Source organism: Hyperolius riggenbachi, chromosome 11, assembly GCF_040937935.1.
Source record: "Hyperolius riggenbachi isolate aHypRig1 chromosome 11, aHypRig1.pri, whole genome shotgun sequence".
Taxonomy (NCBI): domain Eukaryota; kingdom Metazoa; phylum Chordata; class Amphibia; order Anura; family Hyperoliidae; genus Hyperolius; species Hyperolius riggenbachi.
Window position 1 is genome coordinate 183668486 of NC_090656.1, and position 26331 is coordinate 183694816.

Here is a 26331-nt window from a genome sequence, read left to right on the forward strand (position 1 = left end):
AAATCACATACTTTGTCTAAGGAGAGGGAAGCCTCTGGATCCTAATCAGCCTTCCCGATTTCTCATAGATTTCATGCTGGAATGTATTGGAAATCGGTGTGCAGTGTATGGGAAGGCAAGAGATCCCTCTCTGGTCAAGAGATGAATGGGCATCTTTACATTATGGATTCAGAAAGCAACCTGTCTACATGTAAAGCTCTGAACAACATATCCATTATCAATAAAGAACACATTACATTGATTGCATGAAAACATTTCCTTTACCTGTACAACTGGTTTGGGAGTGATTTTGTCAGACAGGCCGGGAATAAGTACAGCAGAGGTTCGGGGGGAGGATGGAAAACTGCCACTGTGTTGTGTGCTACTTAGTGTGATGCTATTGTCCAGCTGTAGTTTTGGGCTTAGTGTAATTTCATCAGGAATCCTGTGGAAAAAATAGAATGTTTATTACGAGAGAACACCTCAAAAATAATCCCTCATTATGAATAAATCAAATGGTCCTAAGAATATACACTTTTCCAAAGTTTATTTTTTAACCACTTCAGGTTCCGAGATTATTATAGTTTCCTGACAATTTTGGCATTTCAGCCGTGTCGCTGTTAATGCAGCAATATTTTTTTTTTATTACTTATGCCATCTAGGGAATATACCTTTTTTTTCAGAACAAATTAGGCTTTTTATTTGGGTAACATTTTTTCCAGGAATGGTTTTATTTTGTAGGCATTTTACAGGGAAAAAGTAAGTGTAAGGGGCCGATACACTGGTTGATTTCAGCCATCGATCGGTTGATCAATTCTATCAACTCTATCGATCAATTTGTGGCAGTTTTTGATCAATTTCCGATCAATTTGATCTATCTGACAGGATGGAAAATCTAGGTCAATCTGCTGCTAGTAGCAGATTGATGGCCCATACAGTTGCATTGGATCGAATGGTCCAATAATGCATTTAGATAGATTTAATTCTGAAATCTATTGGAAATCTGTTCCTAGTGTGTGGCACACATCAGATAGATTCCTGTCAGATTCAACATGACAAGCATCTGACAGAAGTCTGATGGTGGAATTTGCAGCAAATCTATAAGTGTATGGCCACCTTAAATGTTGAAAATGCGCATTTTCTATGCTTTCTATTTTTCACATGACAAGTGCCACAGTTCTAAAACACCTCAAAAATATTCTTTAGCTCTTCCTGGTTAAAATCATACCTCATATGTCAAATTTCATTACTAGTTGGGCATATGGCGGACCATTATCACCAACCTATGCATTTGTAGTGATCGGATGTGGTCACTAAAGCACAGTGTTTGGGAACCTCAATGCCATACAGATGCTTCACTAGGCAAAAGCAGAGCAATGGGCCCCAAACTGTCGCCCCAGCGTTCATATCCAATCGCTACAGGCTGCAGGCATTAAAAGGTGTCTATGGATATTTACAGCAGTACAGGTGACACAAGGATTTCATTGGCTAGGTAGTGAGGTAGTGAGTTCAATACCACTTCACTTCAGTGGGGGGGGGGGGGGGGGGGGAACTATTATTTAGTGCGACACTGTCACTTTATAAGTGCTGAACTTATGCAAATCCTGCTAGATTTGGTACTGCAGACACAGGTGTATACCATTACACTTGATTGGCTGGCGGGCTGTTTGTGGACCATATAAATGGCAGATTGCTGGGTGGGAGTGATCATTTGCTTTTCATGTGTATTGCATTCATCATTTACAGTCAGGTCCATAAATATTGGAACATCGACACCATTTTAACATTTTTGGCTCTATATACAACCACAATGGATTTAAAATGAAACAAACATGATGTGCTTTAACTGCAGACTGTCAGCTTTAATTTGAGGATATTTACATCCAAATCAGGTGAACGGTGTGGGGATTACAACGGTTTGCATATGCGCCTCCCACTTGTTAAGAGACCAAAAGTAATGGGACAGAATAATATTAATAAATCAAACTTTCACGTTTTAATACTTGGTTGCAAATCCTTTGTAGTCAGTTACAGCCTGAAGTCTCTGGATCGCATAGACATCACCAGACGTTGGGTTTCATCCCTGGTGAGGCTCTGCCAGGCCTCTACTGCAACTGTCTTCAGTTCCTGCTTGTTCTTGGGGCATTTCCCTTCAGTTTTGTCTCCAGCAAGTGAAATGCATGCTTAGTCGGATTCAGGTCAGGTGATAGACTTGGCCATTGCATAACATTCCACTTCTTTCCCTTTAAAAACTCTTTGGATGCTTCTGCAGTATGCTTTGGGTCATTGTCTATCTGCACTGTGAAGCGCCGCCCAATGAGTTCTGAAGCATTTGGCTGAATATGAGCAGATAATATTGCCCGAAACACTGCTGAATTCATGCAAGCTGTTGTAAGTCCTACATTGTTCCCGATTTGGATGTAAATACGCTGACAGTCGAATAAAAACTAACCTGTTAATAACATTTTTTTTAAAAAATCCCCCGACAGTCTGCAGCTATTTGGTACAGCAGCAATCACTCACTTTGGAATGGGTGCACAGCGTCCATGGTTTTGTGTACAGGTGCCTGCAACAGCAGCAGCTTTCATCTTTGGATGTTAAATTGACATCCAAAGACCCACAGGGGGACTTAATAAACCTTAAGTGGTTAAATAGAGCAAATACAAATAACTCAGTGAAATTAGTCTATACCCCAAATATACGGTACTATGTAAACCTATGCAGGGGGTCACAAAAAGTAAAAATACCCCAGTGGCCATGCACAGTAATTATGCTGCTTCACTGATGGGCCCAGCTGCCATTAGGAGCTCCGTTGATAGCAAAACACATTCAGGACAAAACGTCACTGTATTGAGTTTTCATTCATCATAAAAAAAGTGAAAGATTCTAACTGGAAGAAATTGCTCTTTATGAAGCCACTGGTATTGGTAGAACAAGACCACTCAGGGCTCTTTCACACCAGAATGAAAGACTTAAAATTTACCTTTCACATCCGAAGCTGCGTTTTGGTGTGTTGGGGTTCGACGCACCCGGGAGCTTTTAATCGTCGGGAGTCTGCGTTTTCCCGTCGGGTGAATTAATTACTTCCGCCGCTGATTGTGTCGCACTGCTACATCCCGACAACATGCCGCAGGGCATATAACGTGTGCAGGAGAAGGGCTCCTGTAAGCGCTCTAGATGTGAAAGAGCCTTAAGAGAGGGTGTTCAAATTCATGGAACAGCACAAATAATTTACAGAGGTAGAACAATCTTTCAATGGTCTTTCAAAAAGATCAAAGGAAACTGCTAACATTTCTTTAGTAATAAATGATAAACACATACTGATTAGCCACAACATGACTATTTATGGAAATAATTGTAACTTCTTACAATGGCATCTGGCAAGCAGTGGGATAGATTAGTCAACAGGTGAACAGTCACTTCTTGAAATTGAAAATGGACCAGCATAAGGATATGAGTGACATTGACAAGGGCAAAATAAGGATGGCCAGACAAATGCGGCTCGATCCGGCGCATAATCGCAGCCGTGTATGCCCGACATTAGACCTCTTTTAGTAGGTATTAACCACTGCATACCAGGAACACCCCTCAATACCTGCCATATTTGAGAAGGACAACCAGTGAAGAAGCATTGGGTCCCAAATCGCCCAAGGCTCACTGATGGGCATCTGATTCGACGCGACACAACAGTTACTATAGCAAAGCCTACTGATAAACCTAATGCTGCTCATGAGACAAAGGTGTCAGAACACACAGTCCATCGCAGCCTGTATGGGCTATCTAGCCACAGACCAGTCAGTGTCCCAATGAGGACATTTTTCTACCGCCAAAAGCATTCTTAAAGTGTATCTGAAGCAAACAAAAAGTTTAAAATACCTCAGTAGAAGGAAGCCTCTGGACAATCCAGAGGCTTCCCAGATCCTCCTGGTGCCCACCGTTCCAGCACTGGGTCCCTCTGAACAGATTTGATAAGGGCTCATCAAATAAGCTCTTTTGTGCACACCTCTAAGCGAGTAAGAAAAGAACCGCGCATGTTCAGGGTTCCGGACCAAAGTGGTGGGCCCGAGGAAAATCTGAGAAGCCAGAGGACCATCCTGAGGCTTCCCACTACTTAGATGCTAAGTTTGGTTTGACTTCTTAAAACAGAATGATTTTACAATAATTCGGCTTTGAGTGAACATTTGTGGTTACCCACAAAGCACCGCTACTGAATATGCAAATTATCTCTTTATGAAAGCCAGGCTAGCATCCAAAACTGCTGGTGTCTAGCAAGCCTATAGCTTTAAATTTTACAGAGCCACACCAATCCCACATGCAGACAGCCTGTTTCAGACTTTTGGTCCTCATCAGTGCATGGCTGGGATTTATATGGCTCTATGGGATCCTGTGTGCACTATGGGATCCTGTGTGCACTATGGGATAGTGTGTGCACTACTTAGATAAGTATCTGACTTAACTTTTTTTGCCTCACAGATAAGCTTAAAGAGAACCCGAGGTGGCTTTGTATAACGTTAGTGGGGCACAGAGGCTGGTTGGGCACACTAACACCAGCCTCTGTTGCCCCATCGTGTGTGTCAAAGACCCCCCTGCTCGCCGCTATACCCCCGCAATGCTGGCGACACGCAGCGTGTCGCCAGCACAATGTTTACCCTAGCGCTGTCTGTCAGCGCCGCTCCGCCGCCTCCTCCGCATCGCCGCTACCCGCCCTCGTCCCTTCCCTCACGCTGATTGGAGGGAAGGGACGAGGGCGGGTAGCGGCGATGCGGAGGAGGCGGGGGAGCGGCGCTGACAGACAGCGCTAGGGTAAACATTGTGCTGGCGACGCGCTGCGTGTCGCCAGCACTGCGGGGAGGATAGCGGCGAGCAGGGGGGTCTTTGACACACACCATGGGGCAACAGAGGCTGGTGTTAGTGTGCCCAACCAGCCTCTGTGCCCCACTAACGTTATACAAAGCCACCTCGGGTTCTCTTTAAAGGTGCATACATACACATGAAGAAATTGAGTGCTCTACAGACGAGTTGTGTTGCCATGGAGAGGGGAGGAGGGACGACAGGATGGCACTCAAAAAAGTGGCTTCCAGCGGAAGGGGCCAAAGAGAAGAACAATGCGCTCAGCTGAGATTATCCAGCACTTCAGATCTATCGGCAACACATCGGGGAGGATATACATATGCAGTGACGCCATTGACTATCAGTGAACTCATTACATGCGTATGAGGCTTTACTAACTAGACTTAGAGACTCAGACATTAGTCTTCTTGCTTTTTTTTTTTTTTTTTTTTTTAACCTGGGGCTTCCTCTAGCCCCATAAGCATGGGTGTGTCCCTCGCCGTCCTCCTGCGATCTCCCGTTCAGCCGCTGTCAACTCCCGGTACACCACTCAGTCGGACTCAGTCTGACTGAGTGACCTCATCCAGGGTCTTCTGCACTTGCGCAGAAAGTCTGCTGCTGGCGTCAATGAGCCGCTTACCGGGGCTTACCGTGGCTGAGCGGGACATTGCAGGAGGACGGCGAGGGACACATCCATGCTTATGGGGCTGGAGGAAGCCCTGGGTAAGTAAAAAAAAAAAAACCCAGCAGGAAGACTCAGCTCTGAGTCCCTTTAATACTGTGTAAAATGCTGCAAAAGATGTCAGTACTGTATAAATATAAAGTAAATAAAATACAATAATTTTACTGAATGGGAGACCTAGAAAACATTACTAATTTAATCAAATAAACACATTCAAAGTATTGTTTTACATTATTTTATAACCTCTTTTTTTAAATCGATAGTTGGCATAGACTGTATTAAATTCTAGTGTACATTACTGCAAGATAAATTATAATAATCAAATAATTTTATGCTGCTGATGTTCTTTAGGGGATTAAACAATTTTTGAAACGTTAGGAAAAGTTAAAGTGATGTCAGCCAGAATATTAAACTGAGTTACCTTGAAACAATGGTGTCACTGCTGGAGGCACTGCTCAAAGGTGTGACGGTAGTGAGGGAGCTAATGCTGGTTCCAGGAGAAGAGGTAATCTATCACAGAAATTATGAAAAACAAAATGAGCACATGTGAATCAATAAATTAGGAGGCACTTTAATGCAAAATTCAACCCAATCAGTAGCCGACACCCCCTTCCCTAAAAGGAATTTTCACTTTTTCTTTTTCTCAAATAGCGTATCAGGGATGTCTGTGGTTGACATGGAGGTGAATACCCTCCCAAAGTGTGATCTCTTCACAAACAAGGTGTCTACCATCCGTGCCAGCATTACACCAACTACATCAATTGACCACTGGACGTTGCATATGCCTACTACCGTACCACCATGGCAAGTCTTTGACACTCTGAGTGTAGAAGATTTTGGAATTCTCATTCAAAGTCTCCGCCCCACTACCTGCGACCTGGATCCTGGCCCAACTGGATCCTTAATGCAGTGCCCAGAGCTGATCAGGCCAGCACTTCACAAAATCACTCAGTGCTCCTTGCAAAGTGGTCTTTTCCCAGAAGAACTAAAGAAAGCAATCATAAAACCCCTCCTGAAGAAACCATCACTAGATCCTGATTCTGTAACCAACTACAGACCAGTGGCGAACTTACCATTCCTATCAAAAGTTATCGAGAAAGCAGTCGCCAACCAGCTAGAAGCCAGGCTTACAGATAACAACATCTTTGATACTTTTCAGTCAGGATTCAGGAAAAGGCACAGCACTGAAACAGCATTAGTCCGAGTAATGAATGATCTACTTACTGCAAGGGACAAGGGTGATTGCTCAATTCTGATTCTTCTTGACTTGTCAGCAGCATTTGATACTGTGGATCATGAAATTCTTATCCAGCGACTGAAGAATTACTGTGGCCTAAGGGGTACTGTTCTTAGATGGTTTCAGACCTTCCTATCTGGCAGGACACAGCAAGTATGTCTGGGCACACACTACTCTAATCCAGTGCCACTTGCCTATGGAGTTCCACAGGGTTCTGTACTATCACCATTACTCTTTGCAGCCTATATGCTCCCACTGGGCAAAATAATCCAGAACTATGGCCTAGGATACCATTGTTATGCAGATGACACACAACTATCTGTCCTTCAAGCCTGGCACCCAAGACCCATCAGCATCCATAAATGCGTGTCTAGTGGATTTACAAAATTGGATGAACACCAGCTGGCTGAGGCTGAACTCTGACAAAACAGAGGTGTTGGTGGTAGGTGGTCCACACATGATGGATAAAGTTCAAAACGCTCACCACCTCAAACTAGCAATTGGGGGAGATACTGTACAGTATAAAGACTCTGTGCGAAACCTTGGGGTGATCCTGGATGGAAATCTAAAACTCAGACAGCAGGTATCAGCTGTCGTCAAGTCTTCCTTCTTCCATCTAAGAAATATAGCGAAAATCAAACACCTTATCCCAGCTGAAGACCTACCTGCCCTGGTTCACGCATTTGTATCCTCCCGCCTAGACTACTGCAACGCCCTGTTCATCGGATCTACAGATAAGGCTCTGCGCCCCTTACAGCTAGTACAGAATGCTGCAGCCAGACTCCTAGCCAATGCCCCCCGCAGCTCACACATCACCCCAGTACTGCAAACTCTTCACTGGTTGCCAGTAAAATGGAGAATCAATTTTAAGATCTGCCTGCTGACATTCAAGGCTCTACACCACATGGGACCCAAATACATAGCGGATCTATTGGAACTTTATGCCCCTTCACGCACCCTCCGCTCTGCCAACAAGATGAAGCTGGTTATTCCCAGGATACACTTAACATTTGGTGCTCGGGCCTTTTCCTACGCAGCCCCTACTCTATGGAACTCACTTCCACAATCAGTACGAGAGGCTCCTTCTCTGGACAGCTTTAAAAAAAAGGCTAAAAACTCACCTCTTTTCCCGAGCCTTTGAGACTGCATAATGCAGGGTCACAGCGCTTTGAGTCCCCAGGGAGAAAAGCGCTATATAAATATTATTGTTATTGTTATCTCATTGCCATGGCCCTAACAGTTTGCTGTCTGTGAACCTCATTGCATTGTGGGAGATAATTGTGTGTGTGTGTGTGTGTGTGTGTGTGTGTGTGTGTGTGTGTGTGTGTGGTGTGTGTGGTGTGTGTGTGGTGTGTGTGTGGTGTGTGTGTGGTGTGTGTGTGTGGTGTGTGGTGTGTGTGTGTGCAGGTGGTGCTGTCTGGTGGTTTTGTTTTGTTTTGTTTTTTTATGTGTGCCCGGCATAAAGATGGAGACCTGCAGGTTCACGGAGGAACAAATCGCAAGAATGGATTACACAGCAAGTATCAATCATTTCTTGATCTACTTTCTATTTTTAACTTCTTACTGGACAATGTCTTGATTTATCTGCTATCTTTCTAAGTTCCTCCTTAAAGCCCTCAAATTTCACAAGAATTATGATGATAATTATAATCGGGAGTTAGTCTAGTTGAGGGAACCTATGTCCACTTCCTGCTAGCGGTAGTTGAGAGGCAGGAAACATTATCCATGCCACCATCCAAATAGGTTTAGTAAAGCTTCCTTCATGCCTGAAGCCCAGCGGGTGAGGGTCCTGGTCTGCCATTTCAGAGTTTGCGTTTCCTGCTAGGTCCCCCATTTCACATTAGTGCAGTAGAGGGTTTGGAGAGGCACACCTTGCCGTCAGTAGTTGGGGGCATAGCCAGGATGCAAAGCAACTCCAGTACAGTACAGAGAGTCCAAGGTTGGCTAGCACACCAAAGTAGTTTGCAGGGGTATTTATTCCTCAATGCATGTGTTTCAGGGCCATGGAGGGTCCCCTTCATCAGAAAGTGCAGACATACAAGTTATACAATGCAGTGCACAGACATATATACAACGATTAACCACAACCATCCATGGTAATTGAAGGAAACGCCCCCTCATCAATATGCACAGCACTGTTGTATTTACCTTTGCTATGCATATTGATGAGGGACATTTCCTTCAATTGCTATGGATAGTTGTAGTTAACTGTATATAGGTCTGTGCACTGCATTGCATAACTTGCATGTCTGCACTCTCTGATGAAGGGGACCTTCAGTGGCCCCGAAACAATTGTTAAATTTTGTGTTGACACATGCATTGAGGAATAAATACCATCTCACATTGGTGGTTGCTTGCTGCAATTGCTGCAAGCAGGGAGCAACTGTTGGTGTATGAGGTTTCCATCTGGGACCCTCCCCCCCCCAACTAGACAAGCTCCCATAATAGCAATCTTTCGGTCCCAAAACCTTTTGTTACTACTTTAAGGCATTCCTTGAAAGACATAAGGGTAAACAGACAACCTGGCCTCACATCTGATAAATGTTACAACTACTAAAGTTGTACTGTAATGTTTCAAAGAAATAAAAACGATAATACTTGCAATATAAGTTAAAACATACTTAAGATAACTGGCGCCAAATGGATCCCCTGCTTAAAGGGAATCTAAACTGAGAGGGATATGGATGTTTCCTGTTGAACAATCCCAGTTGCCTGGCAGACCTGCTGATCTCTTTGGCTATAGTACTGGCTGAATCACACCCTGAAACAAGCATGCAGCTAAACCAGTCTGACTTCAGTCAGAGCACCTGACCTGCATGCTTGTTGAGGAGCTGTGGCTGAAAGTATTAGAGACACAGGATCAGCAGGAGAGTCAGGCAACTGTTATCATTTTAAAAGGAAAAATCCAGATCCTCCTCAGTTTAGGTTCCCTTTAACCACTTAACAACCTCTGCCACGCTTATCTACGCCCCTTTAAAATTCACCTGAGTCACAGGGGCGTAGATAGGCAACTCCTGTTTATTTTCCTGCTGTGCGCGATCGCGTCCGCGTGCACGCGGAAGTGCATACACGTCGGGCACCCGCTGGTCCGTGATTGGCTGATGTGAACATGTGTTCACAAAGCCAATGACAGTGCTTATTCATGCAGAATGTGTGTAAACATTGTATCAGTCACTATGCTGTTACAGTTACTGAGATCACTCGTGAGAGGATCTCAGATAACTAATACAGCATTAGTGAGTGATCAGCATCAGTGAGGGTTTTTTTTTAAATAAATTATACCCCCATTAAGCCCATTAACCCTTGCCTCCCTGAAATGTTAAAATTGCTGTGGTTTTAAGGTGAAAAACGCTGTGGTTGAGAAGTGGTTAATATAGGATCCGTTTGTACATTCGCTCCTACCCAACTGAATCATACTATTTTGCGGCCTAGCGTGAGCCGGCCCTTTAAACAGTGTCTGTGCATCCACACTGATAGCAGTAAGAAGATGATAAAAGCACACTACGAGCCACAGCAATAAAATCTCAGTTCAGATGCAGAGGGTTACCTGTTGAACTGGAACACTGGGAACCATGAATGCATCAGGAGTCATCAGCTTTGGTTTAGGGTCATTTGGAAGCAAAAGGAAATCTGTAGAGCTTCTTAGAAGATCATTCTGGGATCCGTGCAAGGACTGCCCAACTTGCAGCTTTTCAGGGGTCAGGTCTATCACTTTATCCTGATTAACTGGAAATAAAAAGGAGGTTTCAACATGCGAAAAAAAAAAAAAAATTCTAGCTTCACTATCATATACTTCACTATTTAGTAAAATTACCCCTGTCAATCTTTAATTTAAAGAGGCTCTGAAGCATTCAAAAATACCTCTATTTATTTCAGAATCCTCTTCAGCAGTATCAGCCAAGCTGATTCGCCAAATCCCCGCAGCAGTACAAGGTCTCCCCCCTCTCCCCATCCCGGGGCAAAATCCTACGACTTTCAAAGTCAAAGATTTTGCTGCCCGGGGGAGGCAGAGCTTTGGGCTGTAGCTTGGCCTCCAGTCCATTCAATCACCGCTGATCGCCGCCTCTTCCCACCTCTCTCAGTGAAAGAAGAGGGGCCTGGAGAGGTGGCGATCAGCTGTGATTGAATGGACTGGAGGCAGAACTGCAGCACAAAGCTCTGCCTCTTCCAGGAAGTAACAGATGATTCTGGGGTGGGGGGGGATAGGGGAGATAAAGACCTCGTACGGCCACGGGGATGTGGCGAATCATCTTGGCTGATACTGCTGAAGAGCATTTTGGAATGGAAAATTCAGACTCTAAACAAATACAGCCTGATGTTTGGCCTAAGAAAATATTTATTTTGAACTCTCAAAAGGTGCATACACACACACACACACACACACACACACACACACACACACACACACACACACACACACACACTTGCTGTTGGCTGTAGGGATTTGGGACTCAATTCCATGTGGAATAGTTTGGGGCCGAGCGCTGTACAGACGCCTCACTCTGCTACAGAAGAGCAAAGTGCCTATTGCTATGAAGTAGGGATAACTGTTTGGCACAGTACTTGCAGAGGGAAAGGTAAGGATGGGACAATTCGCTTAGGGGTCACTGTCATTGAAATATCCGGCTTTCAGGCCCCATCTTTAAATCAGCTCTGAGGACACCTGTATTGATGCTTCTCGCCCCAGCGGGCCCAAACTGCCTCCTTGACTGAGTTTAGTATAAAGTGTGTGCACATACTATAGAATGCTTACAGTTTAAAAGAGAGTCTAATGACAGGTTCTGTGTTAATGATGGAGGATTGGGGGTTTTCGGGGTTAAATACTTACCTAATCGGCTGTAATTCATGCAGGCAGGCGATTCCGCCCCCTTGGAATGGAGGCTGTGTGGTTTTATTACAAATTTCTGCCATGGCTCTGGACACCCCCATCTGCGTTGCCGTGATCCACCCTCAGCTCAGCAGTTGTGGGCTCATTGGTTGCTGCTGAGCTGGGGGATGGGCCGTGGCAATGCAGGGAGAGGTTTCCCCGAGAATTTCACCATACTTTGGTAAGATGGCCCGGAAGAGCGTTCCCTAGGAGTGGGATGGAGCGAAGAATTACAGTTGATCAGGAAAGTACCGTAATTAACCTTGACCCTCTAATCCCCCCCAACCCTGCAATATTAAGACAGCCTATCATGACAGGCTCTGTCCTATTAGGCCAGAGGTACTCTTTAAAGCAGTGTAAACAAGCTAGTCTAAACTAGTCAGAGATGATATCAGCTGGCCACCTCTGCTTAGAATCTAGCATGTATACAGCTGTCCTGAGTCACAAAAAGATTTGTAATGCCTGATCATCTCAGCCCAGTACATTGTTCCTCTCCGTATCCTGCCGACTGAAGGCTGCACAGACATGTGCTTTGAGGAAGTCCCTCCCCCCCCCCCCCCTCCATAGCACCACAATGTGTTTCAAGACCTTAACTTTCACCCAAGAGAATGTGTCTTAATCCCGTAGGGCCATTTTACACTTAATGCGTTTTAACTTTCCATAGCAGTGCATTGTGAAAAAGCTTCAGTTCTTCAGTGTATGGTGTGAAAAAGGCCATAGGGAAACATGGACATTACCTTGCACATCATTCTGTTATAACTGACAGCAACTGATTAGGGTTGCCTCGGTATACCGGTATGATGATATACCGCGGTTTTTATTGTGCATGGTAATCATTTATCGTTTTCGGGGGTGGGGTGACTAGGTGCGGGGGATCTTGGGGGGGGGGGGGGGGGGGGTGGGCGGGGGACGTGACGTAACACCGGGGATGCGATGCAGCGACTAGCGCATAAACAGCGGCAGAGATAAGTAAATACTCACTTGCTGGCAGCTTCATCCTCCACGCTGTACTGGCTTCATTCTACTTCCTGTTCTTGCCTCACATTCCCCTGAAACAGCGCCCCCTGGGCTGGATAGTGTAATGGTTAAGTCCCTGGTGCCTGCGATGCCGTCACTGCCGCTTTTCAAATTTACCTCTTTTGCCGTATATCAAGGCTTTGTGGTGGTGGGGGTTAAGGTTTGGAGGGTATACGATCTTAGGGTTAGGCACCTGGGCAGTCTTAGGGTTAGGCATCAGTAGAGGGAGGGTTCTGTGCGAGAGTAGGGTTAGGTTTAGCTGTAGTATAATATCGGTAAACATTACTGATATTTTACTATTGGAATCCAGCAGTACAATACCATTAATTGTAGCGATATTCTACTAGCTGCAATCTGCTGCACTCTTTTTCTTGGCGCCTCTTTCATGAATGCCTACAGTGAATATCAGCTTTTAATGTGCACACACACCTCGTGAACAGATCTAAAGGAAAACCACCAGGGTTTGAAAATGTATGCAAAAATGCCAAATTATAAACATGAAATAAAAAAATATTCAGAAAAAAAAACATGGATTTCAAATCATCTATATAACAGAAATGTATAAAAGTAAAGATAGTCTGTTACATTTAACGCCTATTGCCATGCTAAAAATCACATTTGCATGATTGCCATTGTAAAGAGGCATTTAATTAAAACATACCAAAAAAATCATGTGCATCTTTTAAGGGAAGTGCACTGGACTTCTGCTTCTGGTGTGGCGTAAACTTGATCTGAACATCTTGCAATGCCCTAAAACATAAAAAAAAAGTCAGCGAGAAGCATATTTTTAAATACATCTTTAGTGTTTATTACAGTATTGTGAATATACAAAGCGCTGGCATCTTGTACAGCACTTTACAGAATCCCAGATGTGTCACTAAAGGTGGCCATACAACTTTTAGCGCCTCTGTTCATTTTCACATCGATATGTTTTTGGGCTGTGATGTGAGAGGAAACCCACACAAATGCTGGAAAAACCTGAAACCAATGCAGCGATTGGTACCTGGGACACATTGCTGCACTACACCATGATGATGAAACCTAATATTCATTCTGTTATGCACACTAACCTACCCCTTTATTCACTGGGCAACATGTTAATCACAGCTACTAATCAGTGGTGTTACTATGCAGGCTGAGGGCCAAAGCTCAGCTACATTATCTTAAAACAAAAAATACAAAGCTTGAGATTTCTGAGCTCTCAAGAAGGTCTAATGCACGGCTTTCTGTGCACGACTGGCTCCATGCTATAATGCAAGCATTTTGAACTTGGTACTTATTCTCGTTACTAAACTACCAGACACAAACAACTCCAACACCACCACCCAAACGTTGATGGGCCCAAAAGCTTTTCATGCTACCTTAAGGGCCCGTTCCCACTAGAGCGAATCTGCATGCGTTTTCTGCATGCAGATTCGCATAACCAATATAAGTGGATGGGGCGGTTTCCACTTGTCAGGAATTCTGTGCGGTCTGCTGTGCAGAAAAAATCTGCATGGCAGAGCCGTCAGAATTCGCATGCCGCACACGAATCGCCGCTAATGTAATTTAATAGGAAAACCGCTAGAGTCTTTGTCTTGCAGTTTTCCCGTGCGTTATCGCTTAAAAACCCATGTCCATGCTTACCGGCGTTGACATGGTTAGAATCGCATAGCGTAAACTGCGAGCGATTCCGCGTGAAAATCCGCATGGAAAAGCGAATGAATCTGCACCTGCATGCGGATTCGTTGACACGTTTTCCACAACAAAACTGCAACGCACAAGTGGAAACGGGCCCTTAGGCCTTGTTCCCATTGCGTTCGGCTCACGTGTCCGGTTTCCATCGATTTTCTGCTCGTTTTTGTGGGCGTTTTTGTAAGCGCTTTTGCAGAGCAAAAAAAAAAAAACGTAATAAATACAATTTTTTTTTTTTTTTAAACGCTCACGCAATTGCTTGCCAAAAGCACCGCTTTTCAAAGCGGATTGCAAACGAACCGTGCTGATATGAACTCTCTCATAGAGAATCATTGCACAAACGCTTTCAGGGCGATTTTGAAAGTCGCCTGCGCTTAAGATATACAAAACCGCCTATAATGTGATAATAAGTAACAGACTGTGCTAAATAAAATTCATAAAATATCATTAAAAGCTTTAATATTGAAAATTATAAAAACAATTTCAGTATGAGGTAGATAAGGGATTTGATTACTCCTTATATTGAAAGGATATGTGGATCTCATATAACTTGAAGGTGCGTAGTGCATGAAAAGAATATTGCACAATGCTGGCATTTATCTGGCGTTGAACTGGCAGCTAGTGTACTGCAAATTGGTTTCCTTATAGGGAATTGCAATTCAGAGTGGTTCGTGGATAGGAGCCCTAGGAGCAATGCCCTTAGACATTGACCGGTTGGGGTGAACAGTCTGTATTTAAACACTGATCTGGAATGTCACTGACTCCTGTCGGTATTGTATCAATAGGTCTCCGACACTGTTAATGTACAATTGTGAATAGGTTGGATCTCACCAATCCTGGAGCATAGAAGCAAGGTGATCTTCACGGGAGCCGCTCGATCTTACCCGCCCCGGCCGGCGGCAGGGCAAGAGAGACTAGACGGCTGGACTGCGTCGGGCTGGTTAGCCCGGCTCCCCTAGAGGGCGGAGGTGGCAGGTGATGGTACAATCTGGCGGGGTCCGGTGTGTCTCCCTTCCGATCGGTGCATGCAACCGCGTAACTCCAATGCGCCTCCTTCCCCTCTGTGTGTGTGACGTCACAGAAGCAGCCACTGCTGACGTTTCGAGGAACGCCTCCCTTTCTCAAAGCTAGGCTGCTGAGGGGATTAGGAGGTTCTCTTATGAAGCCTTGCCAGATGGGTGGTTCTTATTCAAAAGCATGTAAGTCCAAGTCTTTATTTAATCCATGAGGTGTCGAGTATTAAGATTGTAAATCCACATGGTTTCTCGCCGAGACATTTCTGCCAGATAATCTCCACCTCTCCATGATTTGTTTACCTGCTCAATTATACAGTATTTCGTTCCCTTAAAAGAGCAACCATGCTCATTCTTATAGTGCGCTGAAAGAAGATGTTTTTGATTTCCTTTTATAAGGTTTGTGCAATGTTCACTCAGTCTCTCTTTTAGCGGACGTTTGGTCCGTCCTACATAATGTCTGGAGCAGGGACAGATTAGCACATAAATGACTCCTTTTGTGTCACAATTAGTGACATCTTTCATTTGAAATGTTTCTTTACTAGATGTTGATGTAATGTCATAAATTCTTTCAACTGGTGGGCCTGATTCTCGACAAGCCCTACAAAATCCACACTTTTTAAAATAGCCACTCCGCTTCTTTATTCCAGTTCGTTTAACAGTAGGAGTCAGTATATTGCCCAAATTCTCTGATTTTCTAAAGATCATTCTGGGGTTTTCTGATAAAATAGGTGTGAGTAAGGGGTCCTCTCTTAATAGATGCCAGTATTTCCCCACTATATTCCTAACACGGGGGGCTTGGGAGGAGTATTGTATAATCAAACTTGGTTGTTGGTCATTGTGTTTATTCTGCACCTCTCTCTCTTCCAACAGCGATTGTCTCACTGTATTTCTAGCCCTTTCCTTAGCTCTCATGACCAGCTCTCCAGGATATCCTTTGTTGTCGAACCTCTCCTGTAATATTTCTGATTCTGCATCAAAGTCAGTATCTTTAGTGCAGTTCCTCCTGAGCCTCAAAAACTGGCCTCCTGGTATATTCCGAAGCCATTTGATATGATGACAACTGTCTATTTTAATATAGCTGTTTGTGTCTACTGGTTTCAGATAAGTCTTGGTGAGTATTTTATGATTTTCTATATAAACTGTAAGGTCCAAAAAATTGACCTGCTGTTGACTACAGTTATCCGTGAACCTCAAACTGTAACTGTTTTTGTTAATCCATCCTAGAAAAGCATCAATACTTGGTCTACTCCCCTGCCAGATAAAAAAGGCATCATCTATAAATCTCCTCCAGAGCACCAGGGCGGGTCCAGGGCCCCCTGGGCCGAATAGATGGAAACGTTCCCAGTGGGCCACATATAGGTTAGCGAAGGAAGGAGCGAACCGTGTCCCCATCGCCGTCCTAGGGCCCTGGAGGAAGTATTGACCCTCATATGCAAAATAGTTATGTTTAATTATAAATTGAATACAATCCAGGACAAATTCAATTTGATCTTCCGGTAGTGTATGAGCCTCCTGCATAAAAAATTGCACTGCCTCAATTCCCTTGTTGTGGGGTATCACTGTGTACAATGAATTCACATCCACGTGCACAGCCAGTAATCATCCTTCCATATGATGTCATTAAGGATCCTTAAAAAATGCCCTGTATCTTTAATATAGGTGGGAGTGGTTTTAACTATCTCCTGCAGATAAATGTCCACATATTGGGATAGATTGGACGTCATGGAGCCGATCCCCGATATGATCGGCCTTCCTGGTGGGTCAATAAGACCCTTGTGTATTTTGGGGAGATGGTAATACACCGGGTTTCTGGTGCTGTCCACATACAAGTAGGCGTACTCTTCCTCATTAATGATTCCTTTCAGTTTGGCTTCCCCCAAAAGTATTTGCATGCACCGCTCGGAAGGGAGACACACCGGACCCCGCCAGATTGTACCATCACCTGCCACCTCCGCCCACTAGGGGAGCCGGGCTAACCAGCCCGACGCAGTCCAGCTGTCTAGTCTCTCTTGCCCTGCCGCCGGCCGGGGCGGGTAAGATCGAGCGGCTCCCGTGAAGATCACCTTGCTTCTATGCTCCAGGATTGGTGAGATCCAACCTATTTCCAATCGTACATTAACAGTGTCGGAGACCTATTGATACAATACCGACAGGAGTCAGTGACATTCCAGATCAGTGTTTAAATACAGACTGTTCACCCCAACCGGTCAATGTCTAAGGGCATTGCTCCTAGGGCTCCTATCCACGAACCACTCTGAATTGCAATTCCCTATAAGGAAACCAATTTGCAGTACACTAGCTGCCAGTTCAACGCCAGATAAATGCCAGCATTGTGCAATATTCTTTTCATGCACTACGCACCTTCAAGTTATATGAGATCTACATATCCTTTCAATATAAGGAGTAATCAAATCCCTTATCTACCTCATACTGAAATTGTTTTTATAATTTTCAATATTAAAGCTTTTAATGATATTTTATGAATTTTATTTAGCGCAGTCTGTTACTTATTATCTGTTTGATGTACATCTGAGGAATTGGGACCTCTTAACAGTACTAGGTGCTTCCGAGTAGGCGCAATACTATCTGCTCATTATCGCCTATAATGTGAGCATGGCCTTAGGCATTTCTTAAAAAAGTCACCTGAAGTGAGAGGGACTGCCATATTCATTTATTTTTAAACAATTCTAGTTGCCTGGAAGTCCTGCTGATCCTTCAGCATCAGTAGTGTCTGAATCACACACCTGGAACAAGCATGCAAGTAATCCAATCAGACTTCAGTCAGAAACACCTGATCTGCATGTTTATTCAGGTTCTATGGCTAAAACTATTAGAGGCAGAGGACTAGGACAGCCAGGAAATTTGCATTGCTTAACGGAAATAAATATGGCAGCGTCGTTATCACTCTTTTCAGGTGTCCTTTAAGGGTCAACAGAGAACTTGCTACCACATACCAATCAACGTTACAACTACTACAAAGTCTACAGGTATACTTTGTTGTTTCAAATAAAAGCTATAAAACATACGATAAAGGATAAAACAGCATACTTACTTTGTGTGGACACAAAACAGTTTTATAAGCACAGCAGGAGCTCCTTCAGCTTCATCAGCCTCCAAAGTTTCTTCTGCATATACATAAAAATAAAACCAAAATAAGCTTGAAATTGAAAAAGGCAAATTCTTTAAGTCATCATACTGATGAGTGTAAATTAGAATGGAAATAAAACATTTAAAAGAGAAAAATCCATTGTGTTGCTGTGCTTTCCTGCAGCTGTGCACATAGTGGCTGGTTAAGGGCTCTGCCTCTGACACCGAAGACCTAGGTTCAAATCTGAGCTCTTCCTGTTTAGTAAACCAGCAACTATTCAGTAAGGAGACCTTGGGCAAGACTTCCTAACACTGCTACTGCCTACTGAGCGCACCCTAGTGGCTGCAGCTCTGGTTTCTTGAGTCAGCCAGAATAAAAGCGCAATATAAATGTTCTGTGTCAGGTTTATTCATAAAGGATTAAGGCCTTTTAGCAGATTCAGGTTTTATAACTGCTCACATCTCTTTACTGTGAACTACTGTACAAGTCTGTCTCCACAAATATTGAACACATTAGTTCTACTGTACTGCAGAGATACTGGAAAATGTAGCCTGCCATTTAGTGTTCTGCCTAGTAGGAGTGTCACATGGTAACACCTGATTAACTCGCCAACTGACTGAATCCAGGAAGAAAGCCTAGCGTATGTGGCCCATGAGCAGGATTACTTCCAGCATTTTGCTGCTCTATACTGTTTGCATTCACTTATCAACCTGACTGCTGTTATTAGAATTTGCTTCATCCAATTTTAGATTTAATTAGGCTACAACAATAGCAGAACTTAATTGATCAAACTATAAAAGACTAGACCAGAGACACAGCAAATACAAAGCAAGGCAAATTATAAAAAAAATCTTAATTAGTGCTGCTAATTGACAACTGTGTGCAGTGCAAACCTGCTGGATGAAATATGGAGTGGAAAGAAAGGCAGTAAATTGATAAACGTAGAGTAGACCGCCACAGCCCTCTAGGCTTACCGGTGGTGTTGGGCATACCCTCCATAGGGCAGGACAGAGTCTACAAGAATGCCCCTATGACACCATGGAGTGTAGTGTATCCAGGAACATTTATTGAGCACAAATGACAAGCAGAAAGGGCAGCTGATGCGTTTCAGACTCGCATGCTTGTTTCAGGTGTGTGATTCAGACAATACTGACACTGCTGGACACAAAGATGAGCAGGACTGGTATTGTTTATAAGGAAATAATTATGGCAGCCGCCATATGTCTATCTCACCTCGGGTTCCTTTTAAAATGTACCTGAGACGAGGGGAACAAGAGAATTTGTAAGCCTTCCAGCCCCCTGTAGTCTGTCAGCTCCCTCTGTGTGGTGCTGGTCAGCTCCTCTGTGCTCCTGTCACCCCGTTACAGTCCGCAACTCAGTCGTGCCCTTCTGCACATGCTCTGTCCCAGCCGCGCACCTCCTCGAATATGCTCCCAAAGCCACAGAGCTGCAATTGTTGGAGTTGCAGCTCGGAACTGCGCATGCGCTGTAGCCGGTGACCCAGATGGGTCATGGACTTTATTTTGACTTAGAGCAGCATAGCGGAGCGGACAAGGACGACACAGAGAGAGCTGACAGACTACAGGGGGCTGGGAGAAGTCCCAGGTAAGTACACATTCTCTTGTTCCCCTCCTCTCAAGTTTATTGCAGGTTCACATTGGAGACGATCGCGTCCGCGATTTGGCGGGTTTTACAGGAATTTGCACTTGTGATTCCAGTTAAATAGAACAAGAATCACAGTGGGATTGTCAAAGCGCTGCATACAGTGAGTTTGAGCTTGATCGCAATCACAAACACTGGAGTGAGAATGTGTTCATAGAGATACATTAGCAGCAGCGCTTTGCTGATCACTGCAAAAGTGCCCAGTGTGAACCAGCCCTTACTTTGAAAGGGCAGCAGTTCTGTGCATGGCTGGATAATCTACCATTCAATACAAACAAAGGGTGGAGAGGAGAGGTTTGTGTTTTTACCCACCTACACCAATGTTATCATTTTCTATCTCAGAAGGGAGAACTTCTGTGTGTCTTATACGACATCGACAGACGTCCTGAATTCCAAAACTTAAAACTGGGTGAGTCAGCAAAAACTCTGAGATTGACGTAAAAGCTGCCCGTCCTTCATCCTGATTCTGTTCCAACTCCATCACATACAAAACCTGCAAAAGGAAAGAAAAAATATCAATGTGCAACAGCTGGACGTCGCTTTTCTGGAAGAAAGTAACATATAAAGAAAATCATGATTCTACTACGTACTTTTCTCTGAACATCTGTGAGAATCAAGTATTCTGCAGACAAGTCCAGGGAAACCTTCAGCCCCGGCAACACGCTGGAGCTAAACGGATCTGGAGAGAAACTAGAGAGAGGAAACTATATTACCACACCAGAAATTAGCTGCAAGATTACACTTTTCAGAAAAATCGAGATAAATGCAGCCGCCATGAGAGATGAGTCAGAATTAACCAAGCCACTACTGACTTGCATTTCCAAACATATGGAACGTGCTGAGAAAAATACAACTGACAGGAGAGTTCGGTGGGTCCTATAGAATCTATAGAATCTCCCCATTCCTCTCACGGTCCCCTCGTTCCAGCATGGTCACCTTGCTCCAATCTACCACAACTGGAGGCTACGGAAATCTCCATGAGCCAAAGTGCTCCTAAAGACAGGCGACTTCGTACTGCGCCTGCATGAGCATGAGAGAGCGGACAGGCGCAGTACGGAGCTGCCCATCTTCCGGAGCACTTGGGTTCCCAAAAACTTCCTGAAGCCTCCCGTGGCGGCACAGTGCAGTATTCAACCGATCGGTCGAATACTGCTAACATGGGTGACAGCTCTGGAACAAGGGGACTGTGAGGGTATTGGGAAGGCTCTATAGATTCCAAAGCCCTCCCCCTCTATAGGTAAGTACCCATTTTGTTTTTGTTTTTTATTTCAGTTGACATTCACTTTAAAATGTATGGGTGTGTATCCGGCTGCCTTTCTAACTGAACTGCAAAGCCCTCACACATACTATCGCCACACAAAATGCTAGGGTTTTCAGGGGCACCTGTGGGCAAATGTCAAAAGTGGAAAACAAAAAATATTAAAAAATAAATAATTTTTCTAGACACCATTTTAAACATAGTGGAGGTGGAACTGCAGTTGGATTAAGTCTTTATCAGGCCCATACTTTGATCTACAATAAAGAACACCCTCCCAGAGACCAAGTCTCATTTTATTAGGCCACTAAACTAATTATATACCTGATGAAGCGGGAGTGTAAAGGTGCATGCACACGCACTACTAAAGAGGACGGGTCCATCAGACCCTCCCGCTAGGCGGTCGTTCTCCCGACAGTAGTGCGTGTGTGTACAGTCTGTCTGCAGACTGATAAGGCTGTTTCTGAATGATCAGATCATTCAGAAACAGCCTTATCAGTCTGCAGATAAGACTGAACACACACGCACTACTGTCGGGAGAACGACCGCCCAGCGGGAGGGTCTGACGGACCCGTCGTTCTCTTTAGTAGTGCGTGTGTATGCACCTTTAATCTGTTAAACACATGGATGTGAGCTCAAACTTTTTGCCTCATTATGGCTACTGTTGGTCTTTGGAGTTAAGTCCACTCCTTTCTCCATTTTAAATGGTTTTTAATTATTTTATATTTTTGGCGCCTCCTTACCCAGTTATTTCAACTTGCCCACTATGAGTGGAGAAATTGGGATATTTCTTTAAACTTTCAGCCGGGACTCCACTTGGATACGTTGCTTTATGCCATATCACAGCAAAGGCATGCACAAAGTTATGGTCAAGAGTCAAGACCATAATCAGCTAGGCCATTCAGTGGTAGAACGGTTGGCAGCCATTACTTGTGAGTACACAGGTGTGGTGTTATTAACATCCACTAAAACGCTATTTTGGGCTCTTGAGCTTCCTTTTTGTCTTTTGAGTATCTACTTCAGAACACTCCTCTATATATCTAAAATAACACTGTTTAGTAGAACAATCACACAATTCATTTACTTTTAGAAATAAAGGTTCAAGCAACCCGAAGAGAACTTGTCCAATATAACCCAACACTGTGATCCTAACATAATCAGATGCTACCCAAAGTGAAAACTGCATTTCTAAACTTTTTGGAGTTTCCCAGATTGGAGTATTTGGTAGTGAAATTAAACTGAACTAAGTTTTAGTGAAATTAAGCTGAGCAATGCTTCAAGAAGAAAAGAACAAATGCATCTCGCCAGGTTCTATAAGTCCTCTCTGACACCCCCTCTATGTAGCTGGCTCAAAGCCATAAATGAGGATGGATGAACTTATGGCTTCAGTTGACACTTTAGAACCATGTGTTTCAATGCGGTTCGGTTGGATCGACTTCCGCAATTCCCAAGATTTCTTGAACATGCTAAAATCTAGCACACCCTGAGATGTTTGAATGCCCCCATACCTTAAGGGCCCATTCTAACCTGAGCAGGAATCGCGCGATTCCCGCTCACGGCACACCGCTAGCGGTTCTGCAAAAACCCGCTACACAATGTAGCAAGTGGCAGTGTTCTCACTGCCGTGGTTGCGGTTAGTGATCACCGCAACCGCACTGCATGCAGCGGTTTGCCGGCGACGAGCATTCCGCGATTAGCGATCGTGATTAGCGTGCAAAGCTTGCTAATCGCGATCGCTCCAAAACCGCTGCAGTGTCCAGTGATTTTTTTTCCGCGCTAATTGCGGGAAAATCACTCCGGCAAAACGCCGGCGGAAATCGCTGGCGTTCTGCGATTCTAAGTGGTAATGGGCCCTAATACTTTACTGCAAGAGGTTTCCCCTTAATAATGGTGTTTTTCCTATATGCCATGATATTGCCTGACTGGTATCCTCTGCTCCCCCCTTCCCCCTTTTTTTCCCATGTCTGTATTGTTCTGCAACCAAAAATGTATAGGAGACCGCACTCCAGCGATGCAGGGGATGAGTGTGCAGCGGATCAACCTGTACCTTCTGGGTATATCAAGCAGTTTCTCCAAAATGATCCAGCACAGCTCTTTTACCAGAAATGACTTTATTTGGTTCATAAAAAACAAACTGTTACAGTTGCATAGTGGCTACGGTCCACCGTTTCGGACCTCCACAGTCCTTGTTCACGCCACACAGCCAAATGAGCAAATGCAAACACACTTCTTTATATAGTCATTATCACAGTATAGCAGCCAATCAAAGAACAGTATGCAAATGATCGGACCTGATGGGGAACTGAAGGGTTTGTCCACAGGGAACCACCCACCCATTCTATTGGTCAATGGTTCATGTTGTCACTGCGGCAGCTGTTACGTGGGGAAAACCACACAAGAACTAAGGGATCCTGTTTCCAAACACAAATCCAACATCAGGGGCAAAAGCTTGGACCATGCGGTCTCAGAACATTTTGTTCAGTTTAGACATGATGTTAGTCAACTTAAAGTCCAAGTACTAGATGGGGTACCCCGGGAGTTTAGGGGTGATAGGGGTAGAGAACTGTTAAAGAGGGAGGCATGGTGGATAAGGGAGCTGGGGACTATTGGTCGTGGGTTGTTGAATAGGGAATATGACCTTAATTTTGTGTGGTAATGGCTGTGCTCTGTGCCTGTTTTTTTAGGGGTGGGGGCTGTCTGGGGAGTCTTTTCTACCAGTTTAACATTTGTATCATGTTCCTTTGCCTTGATGGCAATTTTGGTGGAAACAGGGGCATTGCTTTATGGGTTGAGGTGCTGAGCATCCATTGTAGGCAATGGGCATCCGTATTATTGTTTTTGTTGATTCCGCACTATGGTACACATGCAATGCGTCTGTTTTTCCGCATCGCGATGGTGATTGGACGCCCGAGAGGCGTGTTGGCGTACGTCATTACGTTGTTAGGGTCAGGTGACATGGGTTGCCGTGGCGAAAGCGTGCAGCGCTCTGTTCTTGTTACAGCGCGGTTGTGCGCTGATGATTCCACAAATCTGTTTATGTCCTATGCTTCAGGATGCACTTTACCTCACCCCTGGATCTTTTAGGTAATTTATAGCTACATTGGATCTGTGTAACAGATGCATTTTACATTTGTTTCTCATATGTGTTTTGCTAATGCAGTGACATCATGAATCATTGACCAATAGAATGGGTGGGTGGTTCCCTGTGTGGACAAACCCTTCAGTTTCCCATAGGGTCCGATCATTTGCATACTGTTCTTTGATTGGCTGTTATACTGTGATGACTATATAAAGAAGTGAGTTTGCATTTGCTCATTTGGCTGTGTGGCGTGAACAAGGACTGTGGTGGTCCGAAACGGTGGACCATAGCCACTATGCAGCTGTAACAGTTTGTTTTTTATGATCCAAATAAAGTAATGTCTGATAAAAGAGCTGTGCTGGATCGTTTGGAGAAACTGTATTGTTCTGCAGACCTGTCTGACCTCTTTACCACCTCCTCCTTTATGTTGTTCTGGATGGCCATTTATCATATTAACTTTTGTCCATGATGTTAAGGCCAGTTTTACACCTATTTTTTGCCTTGCGGTGGGATGTCATGCTCCTGCCACATCTCACGGGAAAAAAAAAAAGAGAAAGAAAGAACCAACATGCGGCAGAGTGCGCCGACAGGGTCATATACATAGTAACGCACTCAGTGACGTACTCTCTGCTCGGTAAAAAGTACAACACTGGGATTCCCATCAGTCAGCACATGCGTGCCATCCGTCGTTTAAACTTGGTGCGTCGCCCATAGACTTACATTACCCCAAGCACTGTGCATTAAGTGCGGTCTCTGCTGTAACACACCGTTGCCCTTTGCATCAGATGCTTCCGGCACACCGAAACGGGCCACAACTGTGAAAGTCTCCATTGACTCATTGCTTTTGCGGCTCCTTGTGGCAAAATAGGGCAACCCAACGCAGATTTACCCTGCTAGTGTAAAAGGGGCCTCATTTTAATGATGCTCCCTGATCACCATGTCAGCCGGTTCCAACGTTATTTCACATAGCCATGTAAATTCCATACTAAGAGACATGCGGGTTTGCCCATGCTGTACATAATGACTTTGTTATCCCCAATGTTGCGCACATTTTATTTTACTGTATTTTGTTTTATTGTCCTGTCTATTTAAAATCGTGAATAATAAAGACAAATTTAACAAGAAATAACACATCACACTGTATAGGCTGGCTTTGAAAGAGGAACCGTAAGGTGTTTTACTGATCCTCCTTTCAATGTCACATTTACCAGCCCATTTGCTCCTGGGGATTCATTTATATGCTATAATGCTTTTCTTCTTTCTTCGACCCTTTGCACTTCTCTGGCTACTCACCGTATAGTCTGTAGGCAAGTCCAGGACACCGTACACCACATCTTGAGCTCTCTGTTCTGATCCGCTCCGGTAATTAAAAACCTCCAAAATGGTACGCTGTAACAAAAACATAGTCACACTCTCACACGTAAATACTGAAAGAACTCCAAATAAAAGTCACCTCAGTTGTGAGGTGGCTCATGCGATTACCAACGGCTCCCCGGATCTCAAACCGATTCTCCAATAACATAAAACTATAGCACAAAGCATAAAACCTTCAATATTGAGCCTCTGCATGCAACTTATGTGCACTTATGCATCCCAGGCGAACATTAGGCACATCAAGGATTGTTTAAATGCAATGTCTATGCGGGTTTGCATGAGACTCTAGCATGTCCTGATTACTCCTGCATGGCAGTTTGAACTTCACCACAGTTTCTGCTCAGTAGTCAGATGGGCTAGGCCGCTATCCCCAATGGCCAACGAGCTACTTTGCTGTGTGTGATACTAGGTCATGTGCCCTGAGATAAACCCACAGGGAACTGGATAATTCATATACTACGGGTTTTGGCAGGCAGAGACTAGAGAGCATGGACTAGATACTAAGTTAGATACTCACTTAAAAAACAACTGAAGTGAGGAGGATATGGAGGCTGCCCTGTTTATCTCATTT

The 26331-nt window shown here is 44.3% G+C and overlaps 1 protein-coding gene across 3 annotated transcripts in view; it reads right to left on the reverse strand.

Moving 5' to 3' along the window:
* Positions 1-26331, reverse strand: part of EDC4 (enhancer of mRNA decapping 4) — a 105856-nt gene that overhangs the window by 44200 nt on the left and 35325 nt on the right. For all 3 annotated transcript variants that reach the window (XM_068261772.1, XM_068261771.1, XM_068261770.1), the window contains exons 10-17: positions 25680-25775; positions 20643-20742; positions 20365-20545; positions 18355-18427; positions 13274-13362; positions 10276-10454; positions 5913-6001; positions 265-424 (exon numbers count right to left, since the gene is read on the reverse strand). In XM_068261772.1, the coding sequence (XP_068117873.1) occupies positions 265-424; positions 5913-6001; positions 10276-10454; positions 13274-13362; positions 18355-18427; positions 20365-20545; positions 20643-20742; positions 25680-25775 (967 nt within the window). The remainder of the gene's footprint in view (positions 1-264; positions 425-5912; positions 6002-10275; positions 10455-13273; positions 13363-18354; positions 18428-20364; positions 20546-20642; positions 20743-25679; positions 25776-26331) is intronic.